The 24987-nt window shown below is 37.3% G+C and overlaps 3 protein-coding genes across 4 annotated transcripts; 2 read left to right on the top strand and 1 right to left on the bottom strand.

The window, feature by feature from the left end:
* Window positions 1-1812: 1812 nt before the first annotated feature.
* LOC121262217 (E3 ubiquitin-protein ligase ATL31-like) lies at window positions 1813-3035 on the top strand. The gene has a single exon (XM_041164612.1). The coding sequence runs from the start codon at window positions 1896-1898 to the stop codon at window positions 3033-3035; it is 1140 nt and encodes a 379-aa protein (XP_041020546.1). The 5' UTR covers window positions 1813-1895.
* Window positions 3036-5581: 2546 nt separating this feature from the next.
* On the top strand, window positions 5582-6910 carry LOC121262382 (E3 ubiquitin-protein ligase ATL31-like). The gene has a single exon (XM_041164840.1). The coding sequence runs from the start codon at window positions 5712-5714 to the stop codon at window positions 6843-6845; it is 1134 nt and encodes a 377-aa protein (XP_041020774.1). The 5' UTR covers window positions 5582-5711; the 3' UTR covers window positions 6846-6910.
* Window positions 6911-9761: 2851 nt separating this feature from the next.
* On the bottom strand, window positions 9762-13757 carry LOC121262381 (probable serine/threonine-protein kinase PBL7). 2 transcript variants are annotated; one of them, XM_041164839.1, is made up of 6 exons: window positions 13225-13757; window positions 12680-12924; window positions 11317-11705; window positions 10796-10928; window positions 10322-10411; window positions 9762-10227 (listed from the first exon to the last, which is right to left on the bottom strand). In XM_041164839.1, exons 1-6 carry the CDS (start codon window positions 13547-13549, stop codon window positions 10066-10068), a joined length of 1344 nt encoding a protein of 447 aa, XP_041020773.1. In that variant the 5' UTR covers window positions 13550-13757; the 3' UTR covers window positions 9762-10065. The 2 variants fall into 2 exon arrangements, 1 of the variants encoding a protein (XP_041020773.1); XR_005940091.1 differs by having other exon boundaries at window positions 10177-10227; window positions 10506-10928; window positions 13225-13691.
* Between the last annotated feature and the right edge of the window lie 11230 nt (window positions 13758-24987).

The raw sequence follows: 24987 nt of genomic DNA, 5'->3' as shown, positions 1-24987 counted from the left end.
AAGTAATTTCAAAATGAGTATTTCAGATGATCTGTAAATAATAATGAGAATAATTTATGAATAATAGTAAAATAATTTAAAAATATGAAAATGAAAACTCAAATTTGATGAATACTATTATTCTAGCTGTATGTAAAATGGTTCCGGCTGTATCATAATTCTCTCTCTTTTTTGTTTAAAGGGAAAATGCTTATCTAGAAAGAAATTAGTTTGTACGTGTTTAGTTCCTATTGGTTTGTTTTTAATTTCGGTTAGATTTCATGTGACACGCGTCCCATTTCTTCATTTATGGGACGCACGAGTAGTACGCTAATCTATTAATATTGGAGTCACTAATTAGAATTAGAATTAGAATATAAATATCATGAGTATTAACCAATACATCCAATTCAAAACATTCTTAGGCTGCGTTTGGATATTAAATTAAGTTGAGTTGAGATGATAAAATATTGTTAGAATATTATTTTTTAATATTATTATTATTTTAAGATTTGAAAAAGCTAAATAATTTATTATATTTTATGTTAGAATTTAAAAAAATTATAATGATGAGTTGAGATAGATTTGAAATCCAAATATACCAGAATTAAGCCTCGTTTGGATACTAAAATGAAATAAAATAATTTTAGATAAAAGTTAAAATGTTAAATAAAATATTGTTAGAATATTATTTTTTAATATTATTATTGTTTTAAGATTTTAAAAAAATTAAATTAAAATTTGAAAAAGTTAAATTATTTATTTTATTTTATATAAAAATTTTAAAAAATTAAAATAATGAAATAAGATAAGATAAAATTAAAGAGAATTTCTCAATATAAACGAGACCTAAATGTTTGAACGTTGAACAACGAAATTAAGCACTTGGCAAGGCCAGAGAATTCTCTTGTTTGAATATGGCTGGCTGGCTGATGCACGAGGAAGACCAACGGTCTACAGCCAACACCCATCTCCACCATTAATATTCATTCATGAATTGTCAATTTTTTTATATGTGGATATTAGAGATCAATCTTACTCTTCTAGAAGGGTATCCATTTCTTTCCACATGCATGATGCCAACCCCTTACTTAAGAAATAAATTGGGAGAATTTTTATGCAAAAATGTGTTGAAATTATTTATTTATTTAAAAATGTACCAAATATATAGGTATGTTTGTATTTTAAATTCATCTCAACTTATTATTATAATTATTTTAAATTTTAATATAAAATATAATAAATAATTTAACTTTTTCAATTCTTAAAATAATAATAATATTAAAAAATAATATTCTAATAATATTTTATTATCTCAACTTAACTTAATTTAACTCAACTCATTTCAACATTTAAACGTAATCTTAAAAACTTGGTGATTAATTAAAAACTTAGAATATTAAAATATTAAAATATAAAAATTAGAATATTATAATAACATGAATATTATGCTGACTTGAATGTGAAAAGAATTCTAAATCATCACATATGAATTGAATTCAAATGATTTGGCTGAAGTTATTCAAGCAATGTTTTTTGAATTTAACACTCCCTAAAAAAGTCAACATTAATCTGTTCAACTACAACTACGAATATATATCATATTATAGACCAAAATAAACAAAAAAAAAAAAAAAAAAAGGAAAAAACTTCAGACACATATATTATAGTCCACGGTTTGCCTTTATTTTTTATTTTTTTATTTCCGATCAGAACCTTCCTAGGCATAACATTAGCCCACGTGTCATGACAGCAATGACGTCATACCTTCCATGTGCAAGAAAAGCCCAATAGACTCTCCCCTCTGTACCCCCACACCTCCAAAATCCCAATCTCTCTCTTTTTCTCTCTCTCATTTATAAAGCTTTTCTTCCTCCTACTGCTCAGTAAAAGTACTGCGGCTATACACGTACAGCATGAGCTTCTTGACGCTACGAAGCTTAATTCCTTGCACCGGTAAGTATGGAACCGTTACTCTCTTTTTGCTCGCTCTCCTCTCCCCAAATATTCCTTGGGCGGCGGCCCAGACCAATACGGACCAGAACACCTACGGCCGGTACGCCAAGATCAGTCCCTCCATGGCGATAATCGTTGTCGTTGTTGTTGCGGCTCTATTCTTTATGGGATTCTTCTCCATCTACATCCGCAACTGCAACAGCGGCCAGTCCGGCAACAGTATCCGTGCTGGTATTCTCTCGAGGCGGGGCGCCACAGCCGCTCGTGGGCTCGACCCGGAGGTGATCGAGACGTTCCCTACCCTGGTCTATTCCGTCGTCAAGGGGCTCAAGATCGGGAAAGGCGCCCTGGAGTGCGCCGTGTGCTTGAACGAGTTCGCGGAGGACGAGACGCTGCGTCTGATCCCGAAGTGCGACCACGTGTTCCACCCGGAGTGCATCGACGTCTGGTTGGCTTCCCACACAACCTGTCCCGTCTGCCGAGCAAACCTCGTCCCTCAACCTGGAGACTCAGTACACCCTTTCCCCGAGTTGGACACCGACTCAGACCTCGAAGCCCAAAATGAAGTCGCCGTCGAATCATCAAACGCAGAAACAGAACGAGCACAAAGAGTACCCGAAGAAACGGTGGTTATAGACGTAAAGCAAACGCTGAATCGGAATCGGACCCGGGGGTCAAGGTCGAGCCGTTGGTCCACCCGGATGTTCCCGTTTCCACGTTCACACTCGACGGGTCACTCGTTGATCCAGCCGGGAGAGAACACGGAACGGTTCACGTTGAGGTTGCCGGTGGAGGTGAGGAAACAGATAATGAACCCGAAACTGAACCGGGCCACGAGTATGGTGTTCTTGCCAAGGGAAGGGAGTTCGAGGCGGGGATACAGAACAGGTGGGGAAGGGAGTAGCAGAGGGAAGAGTCACATGAGGAGGATGGAGAAACCGGACCAACTGAGTAAATCGGAGCGGTGGGCGTTTTTTACGAGAGCATGGTCGATGAAGTCACCGAAGGTGGCGGCTAATAATGATGGAGAGGGCACCTCATCTCAACCGGCGCCGGCGGGCGAGGGATCAGTGAATGACTCGGTTCGACCCCATGTATAATTAATTAAACGAAATTAAGCACTTGGCATGGCCAGAGAATTCTCATGTTTGAATATGGCTGGCTGGCTGATGCACGAGGAAGACCAACGGTCTACGGCCAATATCCATCTCCACCATTAATATTCATTCATGAATTGTCAATTTTTTGATCTGCGGGTATTAGAGATCAATCATATTCTTCTGGAAGGGTATCCACTTCTTTCCGCATGTACGATGCCAACTCCTTCCTTAAGAAATAAATTGGGAGAATTTTTATGCAAAAATGCGTTGAAATTATTTATTTATTTAAAAATGTACCAAGTATATATGTATATTTAGATTCCAAACTCATCTCAACTCATTATTATAATTATTTTAAATTTCAATACAAAATATAATAAACAATTCAACTTTTTTAATTTTTAAAATAATAATAATATTAAAAAATAATATTCTAATAATATTTTATTATCTCAGCTTAACTCAATTCAACTTAACTCATTTTAACATCTAAATACAGTTTTAAAAGCTTGGTGATTAATTAGAAACTTAGAATATTAAAATATAAAAATTATAATATTATAATAACATGAATATTATGCTGACTTGAATATGATAACAATTCTAAATCATCACATATGAATTGAATTCAAATGATTTGGCTGAATTATTCAAGCAATATTTTTTGAATTTAACAGTCCCTAAAAAAGTCAACATTAGCTGAATTATTCAAGCAATATTTTTTGAATTTAACAGTCCCTAAAAAAGTCAACATTAATCTGTTCAACGACAACTACCAATATATATCATATTATAGACCAAATAAACAAAAAAAAAAAAAAAAAGGAAAAAACTTCAGACACATATATATAGGGCTGAGCACCGACCCTTTCAGAGTCAGAGGGCCCATCCTCCGACTCTGACTCCGACTGTGTCGGAGGTCGAATCCAACCTCCGACTCCGACTCCGAACTGTGCCAAATCCGCTCCGACTCCGACTCCGATTTGTCGGAGCGGAGTCGGATTTTTAGACTTTTTTTTTTGTCTTTTCTAACTTCATATTTGACCCACTTTTTTAAAAAAAAAAATTTGTGGGCTTTTCAAATTTCAAATTTCTCAAAATTACAATCTAAACTTATTAAACTTTTGATTATAACAAAAAATACAATTAAATAAAACAAGTAATATATATTAATACTATATATTATACTAATAGTGATATTACTACTATATATAGTTATAGTGATTAGTATAACTATATTAGTATTAGTTCTAGTGATTTAGTATAACTATAATACTATAAGTTATAACTATAGTCTATATTAGTATTAGTATTAGTTATAGTGATTAGCATAACTATATATTAGTATTTGCTATAGTGATTTTAATTTAGTATAACTATATAATAGTATTAGTATAAATATTATACTAACTATATCACTGATAGTATTAGTATACTAGTAGTCTAATAGTAGTATATCACTGATTCACTATAGTTAATAGTATCATATAGTAATATAGTATTAGTAATTAATACTATAGTGATTTATATAGTAATTTATATATAGACTTAAAGTGGATTACTAATAGTATTAGTATTAGGCCATAAATCTAATTATTATACTAATGAATAGTGTGTATTAGTATTACTAATATAGTATTACTAATATATTTATGAAAAGAAATATATTGAGAATTTATTAGGTCAAAAAATACAATTAATACAAGACATTGTTATATAAAATTTATATGAATAATACTTTAGTTATTATAGTTTATACATTAGTATTAAATGTTATTATAAATTTATAGATTAGTGTTTATCCATTCGTATTACATGTTGATGTTATTATGCATCTTAGTGTTTATAGTATATTATATATACATTAGTATTACATGCTATTATATTTATACATTAGTAATTTAGTGTTACATGGTAGTAAATTAGTAATATTGTAAATTTGTAATAGTATAATATTTACATATAGTCATATACTAAACTATTATTAGTCAATTTAGTCTATATATTATAGTATAAATATATTATTTAACTAGTATATTATTGAGTTTAACTAACTATATAAGATATAATTGTATAAAATTTAAATGATTAATATATAGAAAAATACATTTTTTTTTTATAAAATATGTATAAAATCGGAGGCGGAGGCGGAGTCGGAGGGCAAAGTCAGAGGCGGAGGCGGAGTCGGATTCGGAGGCGGAGGGTCGGAGTCGGATCGGAGCGGAGTCGGAGTTGGTTCATCATTGCCTCCGATTCCGACTCCGACTTCCAAGAGGAAAAAAACTCCGACTCCGATTTTCAAGAGGACTCCGACTAATTGGAGTCTAAGCGAAGCTGAAGCGGAGTCTGATTCGGATTAGTCAGAGTCAGAACGGAGCCAAAGCGGAGTCGAATTGTTGGATTTTTGCAACCCTACATATATTATAGTCCACGGTTTGCCTTTTTTTTTTCTTTTCAATCAGAACCTTCCTAGGCATAACATTAGCCCACGTGTCACGACAGCAATGACGTCATACCTTCCATGTTCAAGAAAAGCCCAACAAACTCTCTCCCCTCTGTACCCCCACACCCCCAATCTCTCTCTCTCTCTCTCTCTCTCTGAGACTCTCTGTCATTTATAAAGCTTCCTCTTCCTCCTACTGCTCGGTAAAAGTACTGCGGCTCTACACGTTCAGCATGAGCTTCTTGACGCTACGAAGCTTAATTCCTTGCACCGGTAAGTATGGAACCGTTACTCTCTTTTTGCTCGCTCTCATCTCCCCAAATATTCCTTGGGCGGCGGCCCAGGCCAATACGGACCAGGACACCTACGGCCGGTACGCCAGGTTCAGTCCCTCCATGGCGATAATCGTTGTCGTTCTTGTTGCGGCTTTATTCTTCATGGGATTCTTCTCCATCTACATCCGCAACTGCAACAGCGGCCAGTCCGGCAACAGTATCCGTGCTGGTATTCTCTCGAGGCGGGGCGCCACAGCCGCGCGTGGGCTCGACGCGGAGGTGATCGAGACGTTCCCTACCCTGGTCTATTCCGTCGTCAAGGGGCTCAAGATCGGGAAAGGCGCCCTGGAGTGCGCCGTGTGCTTGAACGAGTTCGCGGAGGACGAGACGCTGCGTCTGATCCCGAAGTGCGACCACGTGTTCCACCCGGAGTGCATCGACGCCTGGTTGGCTTCCCACACAACCTGTCCCGTCTGCCGAGCAAACCTCGTCCCTCAACCTGGAGACTCAGTACACCCCTTCCCCGAGTTGGACACCGACTCAGACCTCGAAGCCCAAAACGAAGTCGCCGTCGAATCATCAAACGCAGAAACAGAACGAGCACAAAGAGTACCCGAAGAAACGGTGGTTATAGACGTAAAGCAAACGCTGAATCGGAATCGGACCCGGGGGTCAAGGTCGAGCCGTTGGTCCACCCGGATGTTCCCGTTTCCACGTTCACACTCGACGGGTCACTCGTTGATCCAACCGGGAGAGAACACGGAACGGTTCACGTTGAGGTTGCCGGTGGAGGTGAGGAAACAGATAATGAACCCGAAACTGAACCGGGCCACGAGTATGGTGTTCTTGCCAAGGGAAGGGAGTTCGAGGCGGGGATACAGAACAGGTGGGGAAGGGAGTAGCAGAGGGAAGAGTCACATGAGGAGGATGGAGAAACCGGACCAGCTGAGTAAATCGGAGCGGTGGGCTTTTTTTACGAGAGCATTGTCGATGAAGTCACCGAAGGTGGCGGCTAATAATGATGGAGAGGGCACCTCATCTCAACCGGCGGGCGAGGGATCAGTGAATGACTCGGTTCGACCCCATGTATAAGAACAAATTTTGGTTTTTTCCAATCAAATTATATTATGTGTAATTTTTATCTTATCGATTTTTTTTTTAAATATCTTTGCTTTTTGTTTGGTTTTCAAGACTTAGCCTAATAGTTTCTAAAGTTATGTGTATTATTATGGAATGTAATTGGAAAGTGACCAATATCCTGAGACGTAAGAAAGCCAACATGAAAAAGGGATGTTGCCTGTAGTGCAGTGCAGCTAGCAAAGTTTGACATAAAACAAAAAGCTCAAAAGCTGGGCACCTCCTAGATAGTTTAGGTTGATCCTCACGGGGCACCGCCATCTGTAACGTGAGATGCAGGGCATGCTAGATTGTGGACCGAAATCTGTGTTGTAGCTAGGCAATTTTATGGTTGTAGGGGAGCCAGCATGCAGCAGCTAAGTCCGTAGGACTGGGACATTGCAGCAGCATGTAGGCTTCCTGGCCATCCTTTTCTCCAAGCATTTTTTCTCCCATAATGTATTCGATGCTTTGAAAACAACAATACAAAAAGCAAATAAATAAATAAATCCAAAACCCAAGTTCATGTAATATGGCAATCTTGTTATAAATGGAATAAAATGGGTTGCATCCATAACGAGTTCAGTTATTTCCTTGAAAACACAGAAAATTCTGTGCGGACTTCTTACAAACAGGGGAGAAGCTATTATTTTTATCATTGAGCGCCTGATATAGATATAATATAGAAAAATGATACTTGTAATCGTGAATGTATAAGTGTTATATAATCACTTTTTAAAAAAATGATTAAATACGAGATCTATATAAAAAAAAAATTAATTTTTTAATAATAAATTTTATTCTTTTTTAAAATTATTATACAGCATTTACGCACTTCACGACTATATATACTATTATTTTCTAACATAAGAGAGATGATAAATACATATACACACACAATGCGTTGAATGCAATTAGCATGATTGATGCAATTTGTCTGTCTTTCTTTCCTTTCTTTTTTAAAAAGTTTTTAGGCTCGTGATAAGATCATAATAAACGTTATATCACATTATAGTCTAATAATTTTTAAAAAATATTTGTCAATTGTGTTAGGGATTAAATTGACTGAGTTTAACCTTTTGAAAATCTATTACTAATAATAAGGAAAGATAAAATAAAGAGATAAGATATGGAAAAGATAAAACAATGAAGTTTACTCAAACTCTTAAAAAGAAAAGGTTTTACAATACAAGTTAGACCTCTATATATATGAGTAGATCCCCCACAAAATGAACGAACTCACCACGAACTCTTCACAGACTGGAGGATGACTTCTCTACTCATAGACTAAATTCTTCCATTGTATTAAGCGACACGTGAAGCTATGAGAGATTGTAAAATTATTAAATATAGTGAATTTTACCTTCCAAACAACTTATAGACGTAAGTTTTTATGTCGAATCATGTAAATCTCTATATTTCTTTTTATTTACTTTTATTTGTTTATTTATTATTTATGTTATGGATGAATGCGATAAATATCGTATTGAAGCTCAAATCACCATCGTAGGTCAGAAATAATTCTTTTTTCCGTTTCGGCCTACTGTGCAAATTTAAGCATTAATAAATTGCACACCTAATATTTCTATAAATTTGGCATAATTAGTTAAACAGGTAATCAATCATCATGAATATATAAATTGATGTTTGAAAAGGATATCCAATTCACTTTTTTTTTTTTTTTCTTTTCATAGAAAAATGGCATACTTTGAGTAATAAGTAACGAAAGAATATGAAAGATAATATAATTTAAATATAATAGATGTCTTTTTCCTTATGGTATTGGCATTACTCTACGATTCATTAAGCCCATTGTCAGGGGAGGCCTAAACAGTTGCATTGACAATTTGACCTGGTCTATACTTGGACTATTAGTCTATTTGCTTGAAGTTTTTCTGAATATTTTCTCTCAACATTTCTTTTGTTTTTATGTCACTGTCAGTAGTCTGCATTCTGCTCCATGCCAGCTTGTTGAGATCAATGACTAAACTCTGTAGGAAATCTAATCTTTTCCACTAGAATAGCACCCTTTACTGGGTCAAGGATTCTCAGTACTTTAGTTTATCTTCTTAACAGCTACATGAAACTGTCTCAAGACAAAAGGACAATCGTAATCTGATCTCCTAGTTATTCACGTAAGGTACCTACGTAAGTTGTCTCGTGCAATCTGTCATTTATGTAAGTTTGATCATGAGAAGATTTATCACATATTGTACAGTCATGATGAGATGATCTTACTCAAGATGGGAAACGAAACGACATCATAGCCGACTTAAAGCTGTTGGCTTTATCTAAGGTCCTCATTTTTTGAATGATGAACAGCTGAGCAATTGGATTTTTGCAAGTGTTGGGTCCCAAGATGCTTGCATATGACCCTTGCTTTCATCAAATCCAGTAAAAGTATCATGGCTTCTAATTGTACTGTCCCTTGTTTAAATTGCCCTCCCCTGTTTCAACCTATGAATAGAATGAGGTTTTACATCGCTTTCATTGTTTATTGTTAGAACATAAAAAACATTTCAGGATTTATGCTAGGTCTCCAGTAGAACTCTCTTTTTTGCCAAGCTTGGGATGCTGCAGCCGTCAGATATGTATTTGTATGAAAATAGGCATCCAGTGACTATCGTTCCCTTCCCTTTTTCTATTATAATACTAATAGAGTATTTACACTTACTATTCACTATCACACCTGGATGTGAGGTAGTAAATATGACTAATGAAAAAAAAAATTTCTTAAACTTTTCAGTCACAAAACAAAGAAACATGTTAATTATATCAAAATGCGGGAGCTTGCCTCCTATGCACATGGATTTGAACACATTCATGAGGTGCCAGACAAATCCTTGTCATTTTAGTTGTCTATTCTCATCTATTTTCTATTGGAAATTCTGGTTCTTGAAACAAGCAAGTGCCTCTACATCATTTTTTTTTTTTTTTCAATTGCTGTGCTGGTGCCGCTGTTCCACAAAATGTGCCAGGCCCAGGCCTCAAAGAAACTGAGTTACTGAAACCTCAGGCTAGCCAGCTATGGCTTTTGTTGAAATCAGACGAACTTTCTTTGGTTAGGTAGACATTAGAATGTCGCACTTCGCACCTTTATTTTTCAGAGAAATGGTCTGAGAGTTGTCATCGAATTCTGCATAAACCAGCCCAGGAGATAACTGGAAGGCTTGAGTTTACTGTCTTCAGATAGTCACTAACACCTGGGACTTCTTGCTTGATTTATAAATCTGGAGGAACCAGAAGAATTGATTGAATAAAGGTTTTTGACCAGAGGGATCAGTGACTGTACAACATCAGTCATTAGAGGCCGATACTCTGCTTCTGGTTGCACACACATGGCTGCTATAGCGGCTATCTGCAAAAACAACATAGCAATAAGGAAAACAGAGTTATTAGGATATTAAGCATCAATAGTAATGGTGGAAATGATGATAGAAAACAAAGCTGACCTGAATTAGATCCTTTTTGGAATACTGGCCTTGTAGAGATGGGTCAACCATTTCCACAACTTTTTCTCTGTTAGATAACCTTGGAAGAGCCTGTTAATTTACAGAATAGATGTCACACTTCAAACCCTTTGGTGAATGAATAAATTTGAACACTTTCTTTGGCGAAGTCATTTGAATTACACACCAAGTACTTCACAAAGCTCTATATTGGCCCCATCTCCCTGATATACTTTTTGAGCATGCCACACCAATCAATAGGAATCAAATAACTTTTCAGTGTACAGTGTAAACTTCTCAAAATTGCCCCATAATATATACTTCTGTGTCTGATCTCTCTCTCGTTGCTAGTAGTAGTACTGCTGTACTGTTAATTTGCTATTTTTCTATGTACCGCCTAATCCTTTATAGTTCCCTTGTGTGATATCTGCATTCGTCTAAAAACAGAAAGAAAAATGGAAGAGTTTGTCAACTAACCCATGAAACAAGAACATGTTCTCCAGGTGGCCGTCTGGTATCAACAGGTACACGGCCAGTTAGCAGCTCTAGAAGTACCACACCATAGCTGTATACATCTGATTTTGTAGTAAGCTTACCCGTGGAAGCATACCTACAGCACCCAGAAATCAAGATGAAATAAACTCGCAAAGTAGCTAATGATTTTTATCATATAAATATTTTTATCTTCAATTATCTGCCTGTCTATGTAAAGTTGGAAACCCCCCTTTTTTTACTTGGAGCTGGCCCAGCTAGGGTTTTGGGGATTCGAACCCAGATTCTGTACCGTTGCATGCTTGGGATGGGTGGAGGTAGCATCTGGTTAAGGGCATTTGACCCATGAATGGCATTTAAAACGAAATCATGACTACCAACAAGATTTTTGCATTGCCAAGAAAATGTCATCCTGCCTATGTGCATGCTAGCATAAAACTGCATTTTCATCGGTTCTATTGTGATAAATGAAAGAGAGGGTGCATGACAGATGATGAATGACTCACTCTGGTGCCAGATATCCAGTGGTCCCCAGCACACGTGTTGAAATCTGACCAGTGATTTTGTCTGAGCACATCTTGGCCAATCCAAAATCCGACACCTTGGCACGGAAATTTTGGTCTATAAGAACATTGGTGCACTTGAAGTCACGGTGGATAATAGGGGTTGGGATTGACTGCTCATGGAGGAACTCAAGGGCCCTAGCGCAATCTAGAGCTATCCTCAATCGGGTCCCCCAGTCCAACTGCTTGTGTTGGCTGTTAGAAGGGTGGAGGTGGTGTTGGAGAGTGCCATTGGGCATGAACTCAAAAATTAGAAGCCTATGGTGTTGGTCAGCACAATACCCAAGTAGCTCCACCAGATAAGGGCAGTGCAAGTGGCTTAGTAGATCCACCTACATCATATACAAAGTTTCTCTTAAAAAAAAATTGTCATTTAGTCTTCTACCCATGTGCAAGGATGAAGATCACTTCATAATTGGATGCAACCAAATGAATAGATAGAAGGAAGATGATTAATATTACTCAAGTCATAGCTCCAAGAACATCCCTTCTGTATGCTGGAACAAAGTTGGATTATTGAAATTCTCTTTAGATGTTTGATCGAATTGAAAGAGTAATTTTACATACAATCATGAAATGGGTAAACGTCGCGTAATCGCTTTGAAAAATAGTGAAGTTCACTATTAAAAAATTAATTTTTTAATGTGGATCTCATATTTTATTTACTTTTTTCAAAACGATTACGCGGTAGTTGAACAATTCACGGTTGTAAATATCTTTTCTGATAGTCCAATGCAAAGTATTTCATCTCATCTCATCATTACAACTTTTTTAAGTTTCTACAAAAAATATAATAAACAATTCTAACTTTTTCAAATTCTAAAATAATAATATTAAAAAAATATATTCTAATAATATCTTATTTAACTTCTATCGAAAATCATCTCATTTTATCTTACTATCTAAACTGCACCTAAATGTAATGGAATCCACATGATGTATCTCTCCAGAATTGAACTATCTAATTCGGGTTAAACTAGCAGAGAAGAATTCTATTTAGCAACAACAGCATTTACCTAACACACATATCTATATGTGAGCACGCATGTGTGTGTCAGAAAAATAGAATTATTAGTCAACACTATCAAATTGCTTATGCAAATGAAATTGTAAGGTCAAGGCAAACTAAGACCCATCTTTCTCTAACTAATATGGTGCAATTGCTTAGAAGCTGCAAAGACAAATTGACAACTTCTTTTAAGACTGTTTACAAAAGTCATTGCAGGAGAAAAGGAAAGAAAAGAACAAAACTAAGGAGAAAAAGAGACCAGATAGGAACAAAAAGTAATAAATGAAGTCAATTCACCTCAATCCTGAAAGCACGCTCCCCTTGCTTTCCTTCCCTATGCAACATCTTAATTGCAGCCACGGTCCCATCTCTTAGGACCCCTCTATACACCACTCCACACCCTCCATTCCCAATTATATTCGCTTCACTAAATCTATCCGTGGCCACTTCAAGCTCCTTGTATGTATACACTTGAACTCCTCTGAATTTAGATGGAGGTGTCCTTCCCATATGCCCTCCATAAAGACATCCGCCCCTCACATCTGCCAAATTTTAAGACACTTGCTCATGAGCTTTATTATATATGATTTGAATGTAGGGGACTTCTTGTTTTCTTCTTTCTCGGGGAAAATGGATAAATCATGTGAAAGCACATTTGGTTGGTTGAAAATGATTTGGTTTTGTGAGAATGAGATAACAATGGAGGGGCAAAGAAGTGATAGTGTAAAAGGACGTTCAAAGCTTAGATTCATTTTCTATAGGCCAACATGCCATAATTAATAGCAAGATCTACAAGAATAGATTTTTTTTTGAAAAAAAGGCCTTTGAAAATAGGGAATCACCTGGGCTAGAATAGAAGTTGACAGTGGTATGAGCAATGAACCTGCTGTTTGTGTTCATGTTGATGCCATTGTGTTCCTCGCAAGAGCCTTTGGTTTTAGCGGATTTGAGTCGTCGGAGCATTATGATGATAAAAAGTAGAATGGCGAAAAGGACGGCAAGGGAAGTGATGGATATGATGATTATAAGAACAGAAATGGAGGGGGAAGTGCCATGGTGGCTATTTGTTTGGGAATGATGGTGTCCTTGGGTGTGGCCGTTGTTTGCTGTATTATCATGATCAGGTGGCCTTGCAGGTGCCTGATCAGTAGTCTTGTTAACTTCCATGAGCACAACGAAGCAATGCAAGGGAGAAGAATGGCGAGAGAGAGAGAGAGAGAGAGAGAGAGAGAGAGAGAGAGAGAGAGGAGTGTTGGGAAAAAATGAGTTGCAACTTTGAATTAAGGAGAGTTGAGTATCCCTTCCTACAAGATCATCTTTCTAGCACTCGTGAGCATGACAAACCAATTGTTTTTGTCTGCTTCCTTCGTCCGTTTTAGTCATGTATTTTCTGTAGAATTGTCTTTATCATTGTATCAGAAAAAAATTTTCACATCCAACAACCACAGCGTTGTAGCATAGGAAAAAATTTCCATGATTTGATCTATTATTGCGAAAGAATCACTTATCTCAAAAGTTTAACATGATGAGAAGATATAAATTTTATTATTTATTTTATATCTTAACATTCTTTTACGTATAGGTCAGACTCTTTTTTAATGAATGACCCAATATGTAAAATATTTAATAAATAGGATAGAGCGTAGATTATGAGTAAGGGTTCAAAATTAAAATATTTATTCTGATTTATTTAAAATCATCACTTATCTTAAAAGATTAAATCGATAGAAAGAGGTAAATTTTATTATTTATTTTAAATTTTAATTACGAACCGCACGGGTTGCAAAAGTTGCTGCATTTCAATCCCTAAAACGAGTTATATTTCTGGACAATAACTTATATCGCCAATAAGGGTGGACTAGGAAACCGTGCCTGCCATGTCAACACCAATACATTGCTGCTTGACCCCACAAAGAAAATTATGTAACAATGAATAATCTCTCTGTTCTTAACTCCAACCAAATTTCTTAGATTTTTTTCCCTCTTTTTACGAATAATTGTTAAATCTCAGACGATACATGTTTAAGGTTTTAGGTTTGAAGTTGTCTGTGTTATTATATATTGCAGACTATATACATACATCTTCATGAAAGATCATTGGCATGTGATGGATATTCCTTGTGTAAAGAGTACAGTGTTTATATATACATGATATAAGTGTCAATGGGTGGATAGAAATAGGGTAAACGGGACCCAGTAGTGGAAGGGCCAATTTTGTCTAAAAAAGGATGACCAGTGATCTACATTTCGACTGCAATGCATAGCAGGTGAGCTTGACTCTTCACATGATCTGATATCTACTGCCAGTCTTATTTCATTGTCAAGGTCAAGGATGATAAGATTATGAGAAATACAAGAGTTTGCACAGAATAATTTTACTTCAATATTTGAAAAATATTCACACACACATTACAATAGTTAATCACCAAATAAATACACATTTACAGAAACTGTTTTAAGTAAGAATCCTAGAATAAAACTAGCTGTTACAGAGTATTAGGAAGGAATTAAATGTGCTGATACGAGCTTGATTCAAGGTTGAGAATCTGCCTCCTTGGTCTGATGCTTGATTGAAGGAATTTGCTTGATTTAATTTATACGCCCCCGCAAGGTTGAGCTGCCATCGGCCAAGCCAATCTTGTTCCTTAGAATTTCAGTTCGTTGCCATGAAAGAGCTTTGGTAAGAAGATCAGCTAGCTGGTCCTGGGTGTTAACATGATGAACATCGAGAAGCCCCCGTTGAACCATATCTCGAACAAAATGAAGATCAATCTTAATGTGTTTCATGCGAGAGTGTTGGACAGGGTTAAAACTGAGATGGGTAGCTCCCAAGTTATCACAGAACAGCTTTGGTTGTCGTCTGAGTGGTAAGCCAAGTTCTTTGAATAATGAGATGAGCCAGGTAGTTTCAGAAGCCGCATTTGCAAGGGCTCGATACTCGGCTTCAGTGGATGATCGTGCTACTGCCCTTTGTTTTTTTGAACTCCAAGAGATGAGATTTTTACCAAGAAAGCTGATATAGGTAGAGGTTGAGGTCCGGTCATCATAGTTTCCTGCCCAATCCGCATCAGAATAAGTAGAGAGATCAAAACTAGAATTTTTCCTTATATGAATACCATGAAAAATAGTGTGCTTCAAATAGCGAAGAAGTCGCTTTGTAGCAGTCCAATGTGTCACCGTTGGTTTGTGCATAAACTGTGAAAGTTTATTGACTGAGAAGGAGATATCCGGAAGAGTGAGGGACAGGTACTGAAGTGCTCCAACAATACTCCTAAACTCGGTACTGTCAGTGGAAGATGTGCCATCAACAAGTTGGAGAGAAATGCTGGTCGACATAGGAGTAGACACATCTTTAGCTCCAGCCATGTTTGTTTTGGATAAGAGATCGCGGATGTACTTATGTTGAGACAAGAAAATACCAGATGTTGTTGGAATGACTTCCATTCCCAAGAAAAAATGTAACTGCCCAAATCCTTTAAGGAGAAACGACCACCAAGTTGTCGAATTATCTCATCCACAAAATGTTTATCATTACCAGTGAGGACCAAATCATCCACATAAACTAATAAATAGCATATAATGGAATTCTTGTTGTAGATAAAAAGAGATGAGTCAGATCTGGAGTTTTGAAAACCAAGACCCAGAATGGCAGATTTAAGAGCTGAATACCAAGCTCTTGGAGCCTGTTTGAGGCCATAAATAGCCTTCTTTAACCTGCACACATGATTTGGATGAGTAGCATCTTTAAATCCCGGTGGTTGGACCATGTACACTGTCTCAGTTAACTCACCGTGCAGAAAAGCATTGTTTACATCTAATTGTCTCAAGGACCACCCTTGCATCACAGCCACTGTCAAGACAGTTCTAATAGTAGCAGGTTTCACCACTGGACTAAAAGTTTCTTTGTAGTCTAGCCCTTCACGTTGGTTAAAACCTTTGGCAACAAGCCTCGCTTTAAAGCGATCAACCGTCCCATCTGAGTTTCGTTTGACACGAAAAACCCATTTACATCCCACGAGATTACAGTTTGGGGGTGGGAAAACTAGTTCCCATGTACCATGCCGCATAAGGGCAGTGAGTTAATCTGAGATGGCTTGTCTCCAGTGAGGTTCACGGAGTGCTTGTCCCACACAAGTAGGTTCAATACATGGTTGAAGAGGGTGCTTGGTGACAGAGTTGAACTGTTTAGGTTTGTGAATATTATTCATTGACCGAGTGGTCATTGTGTGGGTGCGGTTGGTATTTTCAGGATTTGAGGCCAAGTGAGAGTCATCAGGAGCGGTGGTGATTTGTGTGACTTGAGTGGTGCGTGAATCGGAGGAAGAAGACGCATGCTCATGTGAGGAAGAAAAATTAGGGCAATCATGGGAAAGAGAATCATCTCGAAAATTAGAGGAAGTGTGGAGAGATTGGTTACCTGTAGATGATGCGAAAATGGTGTCGATTCCTGTTGGTGCTGGCGGTAGTTCCGGCAGAGACGACACAAGAGTGGGTGACCCAGGTGTTGTGGACGAATGGGTTCGCATGAGAGACTCTGTTTCTGCCAAGCGAAAATGAGAATGAGTTTGATCCTCATCAAACACAACGTGGCGAGACAAGTAGAGTTTATGGGCTTTCGGGTCAAAGCATTTATATGCGTTCTGGGTTGAAGAATAGCCCAGGAAAAGACACGGTATAGCTTTGGGCTGGAGCTTGTTTGAGTTGTATGGCTTGGTGTAGGGATAACATAGACATCCGAATTTCTTGAGTTTGTGGTAGTTTGGTGGCTGATGAAACAGGGCCTCAAATGGAGATTTGTTATTTAAAATGGATGTGGGTTGGCGATTTATGAGGTAGGCTGCAGTGGAAAAAGCATGAGGCCAAAATGATAATGATAAAGAGGCATCTGTTAAAAGAGTAAGACCCGTTTCGACCAAATGACGATGACGACGCTCGGAGACACCATTTTGTTGTGGTGTATGAGGGCGGTAGTGTAATGACTTATGCCATGGATGGAAAAATAATTTTTTAAGGCAATAAATTCACCACCATTATCCGAATAAATACTTTTGATTTTTGATTGAAAACGATTTTCAACAAGATGTTTGAATTTTGGAAAAATAGCACTAACTTCAGATTTGGTTTCCATAGGATAGAACCAAATATATTTCGTGAAGTGATCAACAAAAATCAAGTAGTATCGTGATCCGTCAATACCTAGAGTATTTGAGGGACCCCAAACATCGGTGTAAATTAAATCAAGAGGTGCATGACTTTGAAGACTATTGGAGCGAAAAGGTTGTTTGTGCGCTTTATTGATAGAACAAGAGGTACAAAGACTAGAGCTATACCCTTCTTGTATTATTGGAAGAGAAAAATTGATAACAAGATGATGAACAATTTTTTGAGATGGATGTCCATGACGCCTGTGCCACCCATCTATAGAGGTACGTTCATGCACGTTTGCAACCATTTTCGATGAAGCTTTCACCATTGATTCCGGGAAGGTGTAGACACCATTTTCACATGCACCTTTGAGTAGAACCGCCCCCGTGATCTGATCCTTAACAAGGAAAAACAAAGGGTGAAACTCAACAAAAACATTATTTTGGTTGGTGAAATGATGCACGGAAATGAGATTTTTGCGAATATTAGGAACACAAAGAGTGTCTTTGAAATGAAAAATGCGATTAGGTGAGTGAAGAACCAGTGAACCAATGTGTGAAACATGCAAACCTGAACCGTCACCTATGACAACTTCATCAGTACCGTCATATTCATAGTGGACTGATAGATTTGCCAAGTCACCAGTAATATTGTATGAAGCCCCTGAATCAAGTAGCCATTTGGTGTCCGTGGCAGGGGAAGTGGTGACATAGTTGGCAATGGGTTCAGCACGTTGAAAACGGGGACAGCTTTTGGCCGTGTGACCCACTTCATCGCAAAGCTGGCATTTGGGTGTATACCTTCGATGGCCATTGGGCTTGAGATATTTTTTGTTTTCTTTTGGGCCGTTAGACGGGCGATAAGAGCCTGAGTTATAATCGGGTTTTGAGAAACCATTTTGACGGCCAGCCCCTTGTTTGGAAGAACTCTTGGAGCTGTGTGCACCAGATGAAGATCCGGAACGGCGGTTCGTGTAATTTGCCGAGGCTACCAAATGTTGAGTGGTGGCGTCGAGTCTGCGAAGATATACGTCGTGTCCAACAAGTAGATCGTGAAGTTCCTCGAACGTGAGCGGCTTTTCCCGAGCCCGAATGGGTGCGGCGATTTCGCGAAAGTCGCTTCCCAGTCCATTGAGGATGTACAAAGTGAGATCATCTTCAGAAATGGGATGATCAATCAGAGATATTTCGTCGGCAAGAGCTTTTACGGTATGTAGGAATTCTTGAACCGAGTTATTTCCTTTCTTGATCATAGTAAGCTCCTCTTTTAATTGCATTGCCCTAGTCCGGGATTTGCTTGCATACAGAGTGTGCAATTTGGTCCATGCTTGATGAGATGTTTTGGCAGCGGAAATAAAGGGAGTGATTGTGGTGGTAGTAGAAGCCAAGATAGCACTAAGAATACGTTTATCTTGTCTTACCCAGTGAATTTTATGAAGGGTGGAGATGGAGGAATCAGTGATAGGAGGACATGGATTATCAACGGTGACATAATCAAGTAGATTATAGCCAATAAGTAGAGCTTCAAACTGGGCACGCCATTGAGGGAAAGTTGAGGGTGTGAGTTTTTCATTTATTTGTGCAGTAATATTGAGTGCGATGGAGGAATATCGGTTGGGGATGGTGGGTTTGAGACTGGGTTGTGTGTATTTTCAAAGGTTGGGATTGAATTCTCGTGGGAGGGTGGCTCGGATGATACCATGATAAGATTATGAGAAATACAAGAGTTTGCACAGAATAATTTTACTTCAATATTTGAAAAATATTCACACACACATTACAATAGTTAATCACCAAATAAATACACATTTACAGAAACTATTTTAAGTAAGAATCCTAGAATAAAGCTAGCTGTTACAGAGTATTAGGAAGGAATTAAATGTGCTGATACGAGCTTGATTCAAGGCTGAGAATCTGCCTCCTTGGTCTGATGCTTGATTGAAGGAATTTGCTTGATTTCCTTTATAAAGGAGTGTCTGAAAATGAAATACATGGCAGTGGAAAACACATTGCCTAACTTGCCACAATATTTCTGTATATTTGTTTTATTTGCTTCTATACGGGCACAGTACATGGTTTACAAAGGACAAATATGGAACGAAAAACAGATTCTTGCATTGTCACTGAAAAGCTTGCAGAGGGTGCAGCAACTCTGGATTTCATTGACACTCCTAGGGTGCTGGACCAATGAAGATCCCAAACCATTCAAATGAGTGTCTTTACTTGGTGAAGATTGTAATGGTTGAATATACAGGTCCCTGAGGTCTGGAAATGGCCACAAGCCCAACTCATTAGCAACATTACTGAGAACAAAAATTCTATAAAGCACAACCCTTTAGTAGTACGAAACGCACACTCTCCACCTCATCATATAGTGAAATGTCAAATTTGTCCTCTTTTAAAAGACAACCTAATGTGTGCTCAGAGCCTCACCCACGAGCTTCACCCACGTGAGAGAAATGCTCGGTATTCAGAAGTAAAGCTGCTCGACGGAGGAAAGACTAGTGCTCTGCTAGCATTTCGTTTTCTCTTTGATATATTGTTCTTTGTCTCAATCACTACTTTCTGTCATAGTCAGTTTTAATATATTTGTAGCTATATATATAACTTGGAGAATTTTTTTATGCCTTGAATGTGTAAGATATGCAAATAAATGTAAACGGGATCAATAGAATTCTGGGCTAGGCAATGGAAAAGGTATGGAAGAAAGTCTCCTTTCACTTGTTTGATTAAATTTCTATACAAAAACTGTTTATAGAAGCTTACAAAAGAATATGATAGTTGATGTAAAGTTTCTATATTTTCTCCCTAATTAACAACCTCAACATAGAAGGAAAACAATAGCTGTACAAGAAGACAAAAAAAATTATACACTAGAATATTCTTTTCTATTTTCCTCTAGAACATTCTTCCTCCTTCCTTGCTGAGCTGCTACCAATTGCTGATGTGTGTTGTTAGCTTTCCAAATCAGCAGCTTCATTGGCTTTCAATAGCTCCCCGCAAGATGGAGAGTAGATATCTACTACTCCCATCTTGAGCATACATGAGTAGAAACTTTGAGAATCCAAAGCTTTGGTAAGCATGTTTGCAATCTGTGATTTGCTCGAGACATGCTTAGTGACAATGCTTTCATTTTGTATTTTGTCTTGGAGTAGATGACAATAAGCTCTATGTACTTGGTATTTTCATGAAAGATAGGATTTGTGGCTATATGCACAGCAAACTTATTGTCACAATATAAAATGGCAACTTTAGAATGTGTTACTTGTAAGTCTTCAAACAAATATCTAAGCCAAGTTAATTCAAAATACAGATTTGCCATAGCCCTATATTCTGCCTCTGAAGAGGACCTAGAAAACACCTGCTACTTCTTAGACTTCCAAGACACCAATGACTCTCCAATCAAAACACAATATCCTGTTACAGATTTTCTGGTATCAGGACAGGCACCCCAATCTGAATCACTATATCCATGTAACTGCAGTTTTGAATTTATGGGATAAAACAACCCTTGGCCTGGAGCCCTTTTGATGTATCTTAGAATTTTATGTGCTGCATATAAATGTGGAACCCGAGGACTATCCATGAATTGGCTCAATAACTGGACAAGATATGAAATATCTAGTCTTGTTATTGTTAGATATAGCAAACGACCAACTAGCTTTCTGTAAAGTGTTGGTTCTGGAAGCAATTCTCCTTCTTCTTTACTTAACTTCATGTTTTGGTCCATAGGGATCCTAGCAGGTCTAGAACCAATGGTCCTTGAATCACTTAAAATGTCTAGAGCATATTTCCTTTGGCATATGTGAATGCCATGCTCAGATCTGGCAACTTCAATCCCAAGAAAGTACTTCAACTTTCTCGAATCCTTGATTCTAAACTTGCATTAAGTGAAACTTTGAGATAATTGATGGTGTCAATGCAGCCACCAGCCACAATAATATCATCTACATACACTAGAATAATTGTGAATGAACTGTTGGTCTTCTTGGTGAATAAACTGTAATAAGCTTTAGATTGAGTTTACCCTTGTTTAACAATGAATTTGGACGACTTAGAGTATCACTGTTGTGATGCTTATTTCAATCCATATAAAATTTTAAGTTGCGCACCTTCTTGCTATTACCATTAAAATACCTAGTAGAGAGTTTCATATACACTTCCTCATCTAACTCACCATGCAAGAATGCATTATTGACATGAAATTGGTAAAAGATTCCATCCTTTTATTGTTGCTACAGTTAACAAGGTTCTGACAGTAACTAATTTAGCCACGGGTGAGAAGGTCTCATGGTAATCGAGACCTTCTTGTTGAGTGTACCCATTTGCCACTAGTCTTGCCTTAAATCTCTCTACACTCCCATCAGCATTGAATTTAACCTTATACACCCACTTGCACCCAATAGCTTCCTCATCAGGAGGCAAATCAACTAAAGTCCAAGTGTCATTTAGTTCAACAGCCTCAATTTCAGCTCTCATGGTTGTGCACCATTCAGGATAATTGTTGGCTTCTTGGTAATTTTTAGGCTCAAATTGAGAGGTAATGGAAACAACAAAGGATTTGTGTACAGTGGACAAATTTTCATAGGAAATACTATCACTGAGAGGAAAAGGATTACCTGAGGAGTTCTGGCCTTTTTGTTTGTCCAAAGCTTGAGATAGGTGAAGAGAGGTAGCCTGTTGACATATAAAGTCCTACAAGTGAGGAGGTGCCCTTCAAATTCTCATTGATCTGCGAGGTAAGTGAGTTACAAATGTAGTATTTAATGTATAATCATGGGTAGGAGGATTTTGGAGGTCACTATTAGGTTCACCTTGATCAAAGGTTTCTGAGATTTCTTCATCAGAAATTCCAATTTGAGTATTAGTCTCTACTTCTTATGGGGCAGGTTGTGTAAAACTGGTAGGAACTTGAGTGAAACTAAAATTTCTTTGATCTGATTGGGTTTGAATATCAGTGAGAATTTCTTTGTAGAGAAAAACATTTTCATAGAAAACAACATTCCTAGAGATAAAAATCTTCTTAGTTTCAAGATCCAACAAAGTGTATCCTTTGATTCCAAAGGGATACCCTATAAACATGCATCTTTTTGCTCTAGGGTCAAACTTGTGCCTTCCATTAACAATGGTTGTAGCAAAGGCTAAACAACCAAACACCTTAAGAAGGTTGTAATCATGTTTCTTCTTGAATATAACTTTATAGGGGCTTTTGTCATTTAATATGGGTAAAGGTGTTTTGTTTATGAGATGAATAACAGTTAAAACACAATGATTCCAAAACTTTAGAGGGATGCCACTTTGAAATTTCAAGGCCCTAGCAATGTTTAGAATATGCTGATATTTCCTTTCTACAACCATATTTTGTTGAGGTGTCTCAACACAAGTCCTTTGGTGTATAATGTCCTTTTTAAGATAAAATTCTCTCATATTGAATTCCCCTCATTATCATTTCGAATGATTTGTACTTTGGTTTCAAATTGGGTTTCTACCATGGCACAAAAAATTTGAATAGTTGATGTGGCATCATATTTGAATTTTAGCATGTAGGCCCAAGTACATCTACTAAAATCATCCACAATAGTAAAAAAGTATCTAGAACCATCACTTCCTATTTCATTGCAAGGACCCCAAATATTACAGTGTATTAATTGAAAACATTTTTTTGTTTTGTGTGAACATACAGGAAAATGTAACTTGTGGAGCTTAGTTAGAGGACATATAGAGAAAAGCTTATCACTAGATGATTTTGAAAACTGAACATCACCATCCATATTGAAAACAAAATAAGAAGAGTGTCCTAGCCTATAATGCCAAATGTCAAAGTTTTGATCAACCTTGATGACTGATGCAGAAACAAGAATTGTAGATATAAGATTTAATTTGATCAAGGCTTCTGATAGAGCTGAAGAAGAGACCTCCTCTTGCAGCATATGATACAGCCCTTGCCTAATCTCACCCATGCCAATCGTTTTCCAAAGTGAAAGGTCCTAAATGCAGCAAAAATGAGGGAAGAAAATTAAGCAATAGTGGAGAGTTTGAATTAGATTTTTGGCATATATCAAATTAAAAGAAAAGCTGGGAACACAGAGAACATCATGAAGAATTAAGGAGTTTGTGATTTTTATTGTACCTATTTGAGTAATAGGTGCTACATCACCATTAGATAAGACAACAGAATATGAAACTTTGGTTTGAAAAGTAGAAAACAGTGAGGCAGAACAGATCATGTGATCTGTCACCCCTGTATCAATTATCCAAGGTATTTCTAAAACATTTAAAGATTTAGAACAAGTAGATAAACAAGTTGATATACTAGAAACTTGATGGATGTTTCCATTAGAGGAGGTAGAAGCCACAATACTCTGAACATTATTGGCCGAGGGAATCAAGTGTGAAGGATTTGTGCTTGGTTTGAGCAAAGCTAGAAGCTATGAGTATTGCTCTTGGCTTAAGGATACTTGAGATTTGTCATTCACCATTTCATGTGCAGGAGCAAACATAGTAACTTGGTTAATGACAAATATGCTATTTCCATCAGATTTGTGAGTTGATGGATATCCATAGAGTTTGAAGCACTTATTTACAGTGTGACTTGAAATTAGACAGTGAGAGCAAACTGGTTTGCTTAGATTAGTTTTGAAACATCTTTCAAGTGAGTGCCCTGGAATCTTGCAAAAAGTGTAGGGGTATCTATCCCTCTTTTATGTATGATTGTTGGTTTTACCCCTTCTTTGTAATTGCCTCTAGTGAATAGAGCCATAGAATCATAGACAAATCCTTCTGTGGATATTTCTCCCTTTTTTCTTCTTGTTGTATTATAAAGTAGACTTCATTAAGACTAGGGAAATGTTTTATTAAAAGGATTTGAGCTTTGATTCCTTTGTAAGAATCATTTAGGCCCATTAGGAATTTCATGACCCAGTCCCTTTATTGATTTTGAACAACAGTTTTTAAACCTCCACAACTACAACTAGGAATAGCTTCATAGTTTAAAAGTTCATCCAAAAGGGTTTTGAGCTTGGAGAAATAGATACTTACAGAATCCTGGTTTTGCATTACTATCGTAATAGCTTGCTTAATTTCAAAAATCCGAGGTGCATTTTGTTGAGCAAACCGTTGTTCTAACTCGAGCCAGAGTTAATATGCTGTCTCAACATATACAATGCTACACTTGATATCTACAACCATGTAATTTTGCATCCAGGTAATCACAATGTCATTGCAGCGTAACCAATGCTCCATAAGGGGATTATTTGGAACTGTGGGTTCACATAGGCTTCCATCTATGAAGCCAAGTTTATTTTTGATGCGTAATGCCCTGTTCATTGATCTAGCCCATGAATAATAGTTACTGGCATCCAAGCTATGAGTGACAAGCATGACGCCAGTACCATCATTACTTCCAATAAAATATGGGCTGTTTGGATGGGTAGGGTCATGAGTGTTTGGGTTTAGGTTTTG

Source organism: Juglans microcarpa x Juglans regia, chromosome 4S (genome assembly GCF_004785595.1).
Source record: "Juglans microcarpa x Juglans regia isolate MS1-56 chromosome 4S, Jm3101_v1.0, whole genome shotgun sequence".
In the NCBI taxonomy this organism is placed as follows: domain Eukaryota; kingdom Viridiplantae; phylum Streptophyta; class Magnoliopsida; order Fagales; family Juglandaceae; genus Juglans; species Juglans microcarpa x Juglans regia.
The sequence above is the reverse complement of the archived record's forward strand: the minus strand, read 5'-3'. Positions and strand labels throughout refer to the sequence as shown.

What these genes read in the sequence shown, in the direction of transcription:
- LOC121262217 (XM_041164612.1), top strand. Translation starts at nt 1,896, where the DNA reads ATGAGCTTCTTGACGCTACGAAGCTTAATTCCTTGCACCGGTAAGTAT.
- LOC121262382 (XM_041164840.1), top strand. Translation starts at nt 5,712, where the DNA reads ATGAGCTTCTTGACGCTACGAAGCTTAATTCCTTGCACCGGTAAGTAT.
- LOC121262381 (XM_041164839.1), bottom strand. Translation starts at nt 13,549, where the DNA reads ATGGAAGTTAACAAGACTACTGATCAGGCACCTGCAAGGCCACCTGAT. An exon ending in AGCGTGCTTTCAGGATTGAG is followed by an intron (nt 11,706 to 12,679) that starts GTGAATTGACTT and finishes TATATGATGTAG; the next exon opens with GTGGATCTACTAAGCCACTT. An exon ending in ACTGGATATCTGGCACCAGA is followed by an intron (nt 10,929 to 11,316) that starts GTGAGTCATTCA and finishes TGGGTGCTGTAG; the next exon opens with GTATGCTTCCACGGGTAAGC.